Here is a 12152-nt window from a genome sequence, read left to right as displayed (position 1 = left end):
TCTTAGTGTCTTACGCGCCACATAACCAGCAATGTAATAAGTCAGCATATCGTGGGTTTTTTTCCACGTATGCACTGTGGTCTGTGCCTGACGCTAGTGCAGTCTCCGCGCCACTGAAGTCTCCACCATCAATGAGGCTGTCAACGACGTCAATTGTGGCAGGCGTGTGTGACTTCATGTCATTCCCAGATAAAAGATAGCTGATGACTTGCAGCGAACAGTTCCCCGACTTTGGTGGTCTTGCGAGGTTGTAAAATGCAAGGGCATTTATAGTAATCAAAAACTGAGCAGCAGTGGGATGATCATTTGTGCCAGAAGACTGCCGAACAATTCCAAATATATTTTCCAGCTTGTCCTGGCTTAAATTTGAGGTCATCAAATATCTAAAACCAGCAGACCTGAGGAATTCGAGCAGCTGCACTGTGCTGTCAATTGTGACACGGAGCCCTTCTGCTGTGCTCGATGAAAGGAAACCGCCAATTGTGTTTGTGGCATGTGTCTCCCATTCTTTTAAATAACCCAGAAATTCTTTCAGAAACGCACAGTTAGGCGAATTTGGGTAGAGGGCTTTTTTTGGCGTTCGGGAGGTCATTATTCTAATTAACCTGTTCATATCTTTAATAAAGCTTTGAGTTGGCTCCACGGGGCCAAAAGCTATCTCGGCCTTGTCGGAATACAAAAATAACCCCATAATGACCCCCTAATGACATTGTACAGGGATGAATCCTCGTCGCTTGTTGGAGGGACACTTTAGGCTCTTTTTCGGTGGTCTAAAGCGTATAAAAAATAGTGTTTATATTTTGATACTTTCATGAGGACATGTGTGCTCGCTACCCGCTTACGAAAGGGAGACCTATACCAAAGAACAACCTAAACGTGAATAGCCGAAAGGCGAAAAGCAGCGCGAGTCTGTCATGTGTGTTCGCTGTTTTGGAAATGTAACCGATTTTGAATACCTTGTACTACGATGCGAGAGAACGGTCAGCTATCTCTATACCTAAAAAAAAACGCAAACGAAAGAAATAAGCAGCGCGAAACATGTGCAGTGGGCGCTAGCAGTCGACAAACTGACATTGAACGACACATCTGATTATTTCTTGTGCCGCGAATGAGTATTTTTTGTGCCGCGAATGTGTTCTTGCGCTGCGCTTCGAGCCTATTTCCCGCTCATTTCGGCATGCAACAATGTCATTAAAGAACGAACCTATATATTTTCCGTGCCCCCACGACGGGAGGCAGAAAATAGCGCCCCTTCTCTCTATATATTTTCACTGGAGGAGCAAAAAACCAAATACAACGCACATTATGAAAGCCAACACCCCTTTCATTTTATAATTTCGAACCTTGTGGCAAGGTACTCGTGGAAAAGATACCATATGTCTGTTCTTCGGCTGATACACATGGTTCTGATGTGCCAAGCTTCTGCTGCAAATGTCTCAGCCTGTTGGAGGCGCAACTTATTTGTGGCGTCATTGTAGAGCTATATTATAGTGCCTAGAATATACAGTACATTCTAGGCACTATAGCCATATAGTCCCCCGGCTGCCGCCTCCCTGGACCGCAACAAGCTTGGACAAAAATAAAGCTTTGTCTATATATATATTGTAGGACAGTAAATAGATCTAATAACACTTGGAGCGAAATTGCATGAACTTAGCTTATTGTTAAAAAAAAATCTCCAACATTACAATGTCTGTATTTAATATACTCACCCATTCTGAGAACTGCATTGCGTTTATTGTTTCCGTAACACATCGAGAACCAACCTTTATGATTACGAGACTTAGCACACTAAATATATCTGAAGTAACGTTCTTACTCTCAGAATTGTTTGCTTATTAAAAACTGATCTTAGAAATGTTTGGTACCTTCGTAAGGACAATTTAACAGCATATATATATAATGATGGCAGTCTTGTGATAACAGTTAACTCCTTAAGAAAAAAAATAAAAGCCAATTTTTGGCCCTTTGGTTTTGCTTCGAGTATTAAATGAGTGTCTGGATCCACCACTGATCTTAGTGTGATCACGGCAGTGTCCAGACAAGAGACGACATTGAATGCAATGTTTGGTCGGTTCAAGATGTTCCAGTCTGTGCCCACGCGAACAGAACGAAAACGTGGAGTTCATGCGGGAGCGCAAAATAAAAGACAAGGCGCGATACTCCACCGATTCCTCCTGCGCGACATGCACCGTGCAGGTGCTCCGATGGACCGCAGCGCCCCCTGCGCAAGCATCCATTGCGCGGACGCGGCCTTGCATGGGGACGGCGCGGAGACGGCAGACTAGCCAGTATATTCTAGGGACCGTAGTAATTCTTTGGGACGCCGGAGCGGCGCGCCAACTTGCTTTTCGCCTTTCTTTTTTTCTTTTCTTCCTCTCCTTTCGGTGCGACTGTGGGCCACGCGCGAGCAGCGAGGCACAACATGTACTTTAACAACGTGAAGCGGCTAGCGCCATCTTGTGGTGCGCTGCGCAAGCTCGCGATGGCACTCTGCGCGTGGGCTCCGCGGGCGGGCGTGCGGCGCACGCAGCGCGGAAATGGCGGCAGATACGAACTCGCGTAGGTGAACGTTTCGCCCCGTCTCGGCATCGTTCGTTTCAGGGGAACTTGGAAACGCATATGTAACGATTATTATACACAGAAAATGCCGGCCAGACGGCAAATTTCGATCGTTATATCCGATATGCGGCCAATAACATATCGTTATATATGGTTTTTTTCCTCATAGACTTAATGCATAAAATGACACACATAACTCGACCCATCGTTATAACCGATATGTCGTTATATGTGGTATCGTTATAAGTGGACTGCACTGTAACAGTATACATATACAATAGAATCTCTATGGAACCTAAAGGGACCAGGGTAATATGTGCCATTTAATTAACAGGACTTTCATTCACCTAAAAATATCTACAGGGGTGCAGCACCTGACGTCCAAATCCAACCAATTTAGAGACATTTGTTTCGTTTAAGGTAACATTCCGCTTGATTCTACTCTAATAGATATTTGATTTTTTAGTTGAATAATATCAATGTTCACTATATATTTGATTTGAGTTCTCATATTTGAGTACTTATACACCCCTATTGTTTATGACTTGATAGATAACCACAGAAGAAAATCTTTTCATTGGTTAACTCTGGTGTGTCAATCAACTTCAATCAACTGACTTTCACAGTGTGGCCTCTGTGAATCATAATCATTTCTTGTTTTTATGTGCACTGCTGAATGTCTTTTTCCAAAGACCTCCAACCTTTCTTGCATCAGCCAACTATATCTTATGCTTCTAAATGTTCTTCCGCTGCCATCCTCAGCTTCATTCCCTGACCTGGCTGCCTGCTTCATTTAATTTTGACCTTCCTTCAAGTGGACCATCAGCTACACCTGTTTGCTCTCAGTCTTTAATGCCATGTTAATGTCCCTTTAAGGGGCCATGATATGGTCACCCAACAATTTGCAGTTTCCACTGAAAAATAGAAGTAGAGGGTCTCTTGTGCCTATACATGTATGCAGAATGCACTGTACAAGAGTATTTTAGTGCAAAATAAGCCCTAGAAGTCGCCAGATATAAACCCCGCCCACTGCCGGCGACTGCCATTTTGCCATGGCGTGTGTGACGTCATGTGCAGCATGCAGCGGAGCCGCCGTCTTCTACCAAAGTTTCAGCTGCTGCAAGTCGTTCACTTTCAATGCGAAGCTCAAGAAAAGCTGAACTAGCTCGTTTTCATGTGCAGCTGATCATGGAACAGAATCGTTCGCCGGAATGCAGGTGCTCGCGCAGCAAGCAGCTTGTAACGTCACAGCTCACGAGTGCACCAGTGTTGCCCAACTCTCAGTTTATAAAATATTCGATTATAAATTAAGCGCTCGACCAAAGTAAGCGCTCGACCAGCTGCTTAGCTTCTTCTGAAATTTCTTTACCCTTCAAATATTAACGCCACAGCTTTGAGGGGATACATGGAGTAGGAGCAGAGCTTGGGATCTGGCACACTTTATATGTGATTGGATGGAATACCTCTCGTATCTGCAGTGCGTCCCTACTGAGTCACCAGCCATTCCTGTCACTGGTGCTCATGTGCCTCAAGGGCCAGGATGAACAGCGGGAAGGCCTGCTCAACTCTCTCCACTCGCAGCTCTCGCAGTGTGTCCACATCTCCAAGGATGTGAGTAGAGCTAAATGTGGCTTTCTTTGTCTTTCTTACATGCTGCAGTGATTAAGTGGCCTTAGCCTTAGGCTATTGAGCACAAGAGCACACATTCAATGACTGCATTCTCATGAAAGTGGAAGAGTGATAGTGGAATGCAAAAACACTTGTACTATATTGGGCTTTGGGTGCACTGTAAAGCAAAGCCAAAGAGTCACTCTAAATCAGTTTAGATGAGATAAATTTTTCCACTTCCATGTTTTTGCTAGCGTTGAAGTAAAAGATTACCTGAAGAAAAACAGAAGGCCAAACTGCCTTTCATTTTTAAGTTTATGCACAATCTCAGTGCTGATATGAAAAGGTGGGGCCATGGATTTCAGAAGTACTTAGGCATATTATTTGGGCCATTTTCGTAAATTCAGTCTTTGGATCCTTTAGTGTAGTTCATTTTTGCTGATAAACTGGGCTTGAGCAGTCACCATCAGAATACTACACAGCATCACACCTACAGGATGCGGCAAATTCCAGATAATGTCACCTACCTTTCTATATTGTGCCTTTACTGGCTTACCACGTCTCCTCTCATGTTAAAGGGGCCCTCCAACACTATTCAACCCCCCCATTTTTTACTTGTGGGTTGCGTAGACTGATGGCTGGGGATAATTTTAGCTTAGGTCTAAGCACCGATATAAAATGATTTAGTATTTTAATCATGCAATAAAGTCGCTACATCGCTGCTAACCGCATCAGTGCGAAGTGGCGCTCGCCAGAACTATTGCGGGCGGAAATGAGGATGATGTGCGCCAGCCTATGATTGGATAAATGTAACATTAGAAGTGATCGTGGCGTGGCACCAAAGTTGAGATTACTATTGGGTTTCGTTTTTCTTTTTGTGCTTTTTCAATGAACTCCAAATAGACGCTGTCACAACAAAATAGATCACTACAACCACAAAGCACGACAGGTGCTGGCTGCCATTTCGCCTCTGGTTTTTTTTTACCTGCGCCGGTCGGATGTCCATACGAAACGCTTGTCCCTCTTTCCTCTGTTTGCGTCTGTACGTTTGCGAGCTGCCTTTTTCCGCACGTGCGATAGGCTCTTGATTGTTGTTGAAGCGGTGCAAGTAATCCTCTTCGTTGAATGACTTTGTAATGTAATTCATCAGGCTGCTCACCGAACAACCTGCGTAGTGGCGAGCGTGTTTCACCGCCCTTGCCGCTCCACAATTTCCCTTCTCAGAATAAGGGGAGAGAATGACATGGAATGTTGTTGTAAGGAACAGCAGACAAAAAGCCTTGCCAGCCTTGCTTCGAAGCAGTAGCGCCTGCTCAAGTTCTGACAAGTCAGGTGTCAGGCACTACATTTGTTACTATGGCAACGACGTCAACAATACGTTGAGAAGGACAAGTAACAACGGTGTGCAAGCTTCCCCTACGTAGAAGCTTTCAGCTCATTTCATTGGGACACTGAAATGTCACAGGGCGAGTGAAATGCGGTCATGTGACCCCGCGAAAATTGAGTTTAGGGTAGACATTTTTTTTTCTTGTATTTTTAATTTTCTAGATCGAATAACTTCGGACTGAGTGCCACTATCGCTGCCGTTCTTGCTGCACTAACCTGTCCGTGCTTCAGTCTACGCAACCCATGAGTAAAAAATGGGTGTTGAAGAGTGTTGGAGGGCCCCTTTAAGAGTGGTGTACTAGGCATTGAAAAAGGTTAATTGGCAATTTTTAGGGATGGGCGAATATTCGAGCGTTTCGAATATTCGAACAAATATTAAAGTATTCGAATTCGCTTCGATACGAATTTATGTTATTCGAAATTTCGAAGTATTCGAAATGAACGAATATAGTATGTATGTTTGACCGCACATAACCCCCTGTAAAGGTGGTTTCACTGCAGCTTTGGGTTGCTGTGCCGTGAAACCACATATCCAGGGGGGAATCTGCATTGCCACGAAGCCACACTTCAAGGTTAAATGTATATATTTTTTTTAAGTTTAAAAGCGTGTTATATGGGCTTATATGTGCTAAGTAAAGTCATTCTTAAATTGTAACGTATTGTACCACTTATAACTTGCACCCTACTGCTATTCAAATCTTGATATTATTCAAGGTTTCTTCCATTTCATTTCAAACCAAGAAAAGTGACATTCACTCATACCTAGTTCGAATTCTTAAAAATATTGGGCAAGGGTCATGACAAAAGTGCTAATTTTTCTTAATAATATGTGGTAAACACTATTAGAACTATTCGATTCGAAATTATTCGACCAAATCACTATTCGCTTCGGATTCGCTTCGAACCTCAAATTTACTATTCGCCCATCCCTAGTAATTTTCTAATACAATACGTGTGACCAGTAAGGTCACTTGAAAGTTAAAGCTTGTCCTTCTTGCTTGTCTTCTGCCTTTTGTTCTTTTTGTGCACTGCACTTCAGTGGAGAATCATGCAGCCCAAACCTGTGCATATCTGTAGTATTATCAGAGATACCTGCCACGGTGGTCTAGTGGTTATGGTGCTCGACCGCTGACCCGAAGGCTGCGAGATCGAATGCCGGCCGCGGCGGCCGCATTTTTGATGGAGGTGAAAGTGCTCGAGGCCTGTGTACTGAGATTTGGGTGCACGTTAAAGAACCCTAAGTGGTCGAAATTTTTGGAGCCCTCCACTATGGCATCCCTCATAATAATATCGTGGTTTTGGGATGTTAAACCTCAACAATTATTATTATTATTATTATTATTATTATTATTATTATTATTGTTTATTATCAGAGATGAAAGAGGAGAGAAGCAGATTATGTTTTCTGGTTCTCCTCTCTTGTATTCTTGTTTGTGCGCCTTCCTTATCTCCTGATGAATCCCTACCAACTAGCAAAACTTTTTGTCATTCCTAGTGAATTATTTTTCTGTTAAAAATGTATGGCATAAGCTGTATGGGTGTCTCTGACACGAAGGCTCCCTGTTACATCACTGGTGCTCCAAACCTCGAGCATTTAGGGAAAATTTTTGTTTTAGGGAGATTTCTGTGTCCAGAGTATTGCAGCACCAAAAGGGCAATTAAAATTAGCTATGAGACAGTTCAAATAATACATACTGTTGTAATCTCTATAAAAAGGATGCCCATGCCAGCATGTGTCTCATAGTCGCTCTCACGTGAGAAAATTGTTTGGCACGTGCAGGAGAAGCCTATAGCAGAGGACTTGAAGAGTCGGCTGCTACTGCACGAGGCACTGTTGCTGAGGCTAAGCCTTGTGGGGGGCATGTTCGACATGATTCAGCGCAACACAAGCCTCACCACCGACTGGGCCCTGCTGCTTGTGCAGCTTATCAGCCATGGGGTCGTTGACCTGCACTGCAACTTGTGAGTTCGGTGCCTGACCCATGTAAAAGTCTGTTGTGTGTATAGTGAAACTTTAGATGCAGTGGTACTGATATTGATTGCGGTGAATGCTTTGTATTAGCAGACTACCATAGCACGCAGCACTGGCTTTAGTGGTGGAAGAATTCTATTCATCCATGTTTTCAACAATTCTATTCATCCATGCAGCTAGAAAGTCTGCAATCCCTTGATGTGCTGTTTAAAGGGATACAAAAAGAAAAACACAACAAACAACGAGGGAAGCTTAAAAATTCGACTCGGAAGATGTGACTGTTCTGATAAACAGTGCTTATTTCACATACCTTTTAACAGATGGCTGTACTATAGGAGGGTTTTGAGTGCATGGCGGCTTGAGTGCGTAATGGCTGTGGCTATACGATGGTGCGAGCGCCGGATGTCTGCCCACAGTCGGGAGCATAGCTGGCACATCGGTTCCTCTAGCCACTAGGTGCAGTAGTTTGTAAAGAATGCATTAAATTTAGGCTTGTGCGAATATTCGAGCAGTTCGAATATTCGAATGGATATTACAGTATACGAATTCGCTTCGAACCGAATTTAAGTTATTCTAAATTTCGAAGTATTCGAAATGAACGAATACGCATATTGTTGCGACTGGCCTTTGCAGGCACCGGAGACTCTGGAGAAAGATGCAGAGGCAGCATGAAGAGACTGAAGGGAAACTTAACGTGGTTTATTTACATGGCGAGCATTTCCTTACATTACGACCATTTCGTCTTACATGACGAACATCTTGTTACATGACGAAGATCTCGTGTCTACATGACGATGATTTCGTGCTACATGATGAAGATTTCGTTTCTACATGATGATTTCACGTCGAATGAGCCCATGGGGGCTCATTTTAAAGCGTCTCTGTTACCCAGATCCCTAGATGGGGGAAGTAAAGTTCAGGTTCTTTTGATGATGAGAAACCACACTCCACACTCGGCGCCCGAGACGCACCACCCGAGGTGATATAAACGAAGTGGGAGGAAATTAACGTTGGATTCGCTGGTCGCTTGAAGAATGAGATACGCTGGAGAAGTTTAGAGGAAAAATCAAGACAACTTATATTTACAGACTTACAGAAGAGTTACAAGCATAAATGTTACAAAGAAATAAAGAAAAACAAGTACTGGAAATGAACCGTCTGTAGGGCGACCCTACGAGATTCGGCAGAGCCGACGGTGCCGAACACCTTAAGCCCAGTTCAGAACGCCAGACGGAACACCGGGGCCGCTTTTTATTACCCGATGCTCCGCCTTTACATTACTGCCGGCGAATAGCCGTCTCTTTGCCGTGTAATTGGGCGCTGCATGCAGCAAATCAACGAACTCGTGACAAGGTCACGGCCTCCTTACACCTATGCGGGCTCATGCTCCTCGCCCCAAGCAACACACAAACAAGAGGCAGATAAAAACAACGTAAATTAATGTTGTGGCCAGGGCAGGCTCCGCTGACGCTACACGTGTCTAGAGCTAAGTGCACGCGCGCAGTCACGAGAAAAGAAAAACGTACCTGACGAAAACGACCCCGGTGGTATGTCAAACACATTTGCTGAAGGGACACTACACTTCGACCACCCTCGGGCCACTTAGCTTCTCCCCCCTCCGCGCACCACGTTACACGCGACACCACTTACAAGCTCGTTACCTCAGCTCCCGCTCCAGCTAGTCTGCCGAACCATACTGTAAGCAAAGTGCGGAAATGGATGCCACGCCGAAGGGGGCGAGCGCACAAACAATTGTCAAAGGTGCCGACCGAGCGCTCGATGCCCCACGACGTGGGCCCGCTCCTCGTCGATCACGTCTTCGAGTGTCAAGGGCCTGTCCGCCGTTAGAGACACCTGAAGTAAGCCACACATGACGAATGCCTCCGGCGACCGCGTGGTGCCCAAAAAAGCAGGCCGCTTTGTCATGTACCTCCCTGGGAGGCGCCCGCGAAGCGTGTGAACGGCAAACAACGCGGCCCGGAGGCGGCCCATTCATGCACCGCCGAAAGGCATCGCTGAGCAAACAGGGAGGTCATTACGACAACGTTTTCAACCCTTCCTGCCGCCGCCCGCGAGCGGGGCCGGGCACCTTTGTCCCGGCCGCGACAAGGAATACGATGGGCTCACCCATCTCTGGAGTCTAAGTACTTTTTCGGGCGATGCACAGGCACTTCGAAGCACCCCACCGACGTGACCCCCCAGGTTGGCCGCACCAAGTAAACAAAAAAAAGGAACCGTGCGTCCGGTTATGGCGGCGGTCCTACACTCGGGTACCGAGAAAACACTGTTACGTTGCAAAACGGGTGATACTTATGTCGCGTGTCTTGCTTTGATTCCGTCTTTCAACTTTTATTCTTCGATTCCTGCAGAAGCTGGCGCAGTGCACACTCTGCTTGGTACTGCTACATTTTCGCGTCTATAGACCAGAGCACAGGGAATTCCATGCGTAGCGCCATATTGGCATCGCGCGTCGCGCCATGTATCGCAAACTCTACGAAGCAACGTTCCTGGACTGCTATGCCAGCAGGCGCTGCACAGAGCAAACGCGGAACTCCCGAACCTCAGTCCGTCGGAGAGCGTGTTTCGCGTTTTTGCTTACCTGGACATTTTCGCCGTTTTTATTAGAACATCAAGAACACCTTGCTCATGCAAGTCCACAATGTATACGCTGTGTATACGTGCTGAGCAGGCTGCGAAAGCAACCTTGTCAGGCACGTACGCTGTTACATTTGTAAATAAAACGTCCCCGTTGAAGTACGTGTGAGTGCTAGTTGCAGTGCAGCTCGCGAAAGAGTGAAAGGATGCTTTGTTGCCGCATATCACAAGTTGCGCACAAAGTTTTGGGAAAACTTGTCATTTTAAGATGCATCGCAGAATCATTACAGTGGGCTTTGCGCGTACTTTCGCAGAACGCAATTTTTGTTCCACGAGCGCTCTTACAATAATGCGTCTTGCTCACAAAAGCGCGCTGTCAGAGAGTATCACCTGCAGTGACGTTCAGCGATCCCTTTTGGAAGCTATCTGCGCGATTTTAATCCTGTAACGATGATGATTTACACGTGAAACTACGTTACTCTTAGTTAAGCCGATGTTCAAATGTGCGGAATTTAGCTGTCTCTTATTTAATATGTGCTGTGTAAATACGATAGAAATTTAGCTACTTGAGCTAGCGCTACGCCTGCGAAGTAAAGGACACTGGCGCGAGTACTGTTTACTGACGTGCCAATATATGTATTATGTGCAGCTGCATGCCCCGTGTCCAAATAAATTTGGGAACATCAAACACTGAAATGAAATCAAGAAATTCTGGCCAGCTGTTGAGGAACGCTCTACCATTTACTACCTTTTAAAGGCGAAAGCTTGTAACCGTGAAGAAGTGGATGCCATCAAAAGCACTAAAGCTTGATACTACGTTGAAAGTGGCAAAGCATGCTGATTGCTTGTGCTTGAAAGCACTACCTTGCACTACATTTTCGTCAAAGGAAACGTTTAAGGGTATGAAGTGCTACCATTTCTAGCATTTCTAGCGAACCTCTGGCACTTTTGAGCGTTTCTATCTACGTATCTATCTATCTATCTATCTATCTATCTATCTATCTATCTATCTATCTAGCTGCCTACGTCTGGGTGCGCTCATGATCGCCTCTTTAACTTGCTGTAGACCAAAATTTGCATGGGAGGGTAAGAGGAGTTAACGAATATGATTGCCAGGTCATGACATGAGTAACGTTAAAATCCTGTCGCGTACGTCGTCAAACCCTTTCCACTAGACATGTGTGGCACATACCCGTTTACCACGGGCCGCGGTGTACAGGTATGCGCCACAGGTGATTGACAGTTTATATCTACCCAGGAACGGCGAGAAGAGACATTGGTACCCCAAATGCTAGAGCGCTAAGGAAAACCAACATTGGCAGCGTTGACTCAACGAATGGAAAGAATGAAAATTAGGATCCCAGCAGGAATCGAACCCAAGCATTTTGCGTGGCAATGAGGTATTCTACCCCTGAGCCACGCCAGGTCTATAAACTGGTTTGGAAAAACAGCCTACGCAGGCGTAATAACGGTGCAACGTCAATTGTGGTTGTGGTGGTGGCTATCTAATTTTACAAGAAAGCAATAAACACTACATGATACTCCTACGATACAGGCGTCATATCAGATTAACGTCTGTGGTTTCAGTGTTGGCTCTGCTTTTATAGCGCTCTAATAAACAATATGTTTGTATTTTTATGATTCAGCAACCTATATTGAAGCATTGCTCGACCCCGGAGGAATACATTAACGAAAGTTACGCATCATATCCACATCAACGCACCGTAAGGTGCACTTCGTCCACCAGAACGACGCAGTGTCCGCTTCATTTCTTACGAGGCTGGGCGATGGCCTCATGCTAACCGAGGATGACGCCAGAGTGATTGACAGCCGCTTTGTAGACTAGGCTACGTAGGCCACATACGGCCAGGTAGTCTACGAATACGACAAATCCCATCCACTGATGTTGGTCTACGTAGCACTATCCAGGCCTACCAGCCTCGACGGCCTATACCTCACCAACGCGAAGGATGGCTTCAGGTTCCGACATGTCGTCGGCTCTGTCGACAGACAATTTGTCGACGAAATG

The 12152-nt window shown here is 45.4% G+C and overlaps 1 protein-coding gene across 1 annotated transcript; it reads left to right on the top strand.

Annotated features, from left to right (window-relative positions):
- Positions 1-4040: 4040 nt before the first annotated feature.
- LOC119378417 (mediator of RNA polymerase II transcription subunit 12-like protein) lies at positions 4041-7518 on the top strand (the record flags this gene model as incomplete). The annotated part of the gene is made up of 2 exons (XM_037647576.2): positions 4041-4173; positions 7337-7518. Coding segments are annotated over 2 exons (315 nt in total), but the record flags the coding sequence as incomplete, so codon positions are not given.
- Positions 7519-12152: the final 4634 nt, after the last annotated feature.

Source organism: Rhipicephalus sanguineus, unplaced genomic scaffold (assembly GCF_013339695.2).
Source record: "Rhipicephalus sanguineus isolate Rsan-2018 unplaced genomic scaffold, BIME_Rsan_1.4 Seq8301, whole genome shotgun sequence".
NCBI lineage: Eukaryota > Metazoa > Arthropoda > Arachnida > Ixodida > Ixodidae > Rhipicephalus > Rhipicephalus sanguineus.
This window is presented reverse-complemented; position numbering and strand designations above follow the sequence as displayed.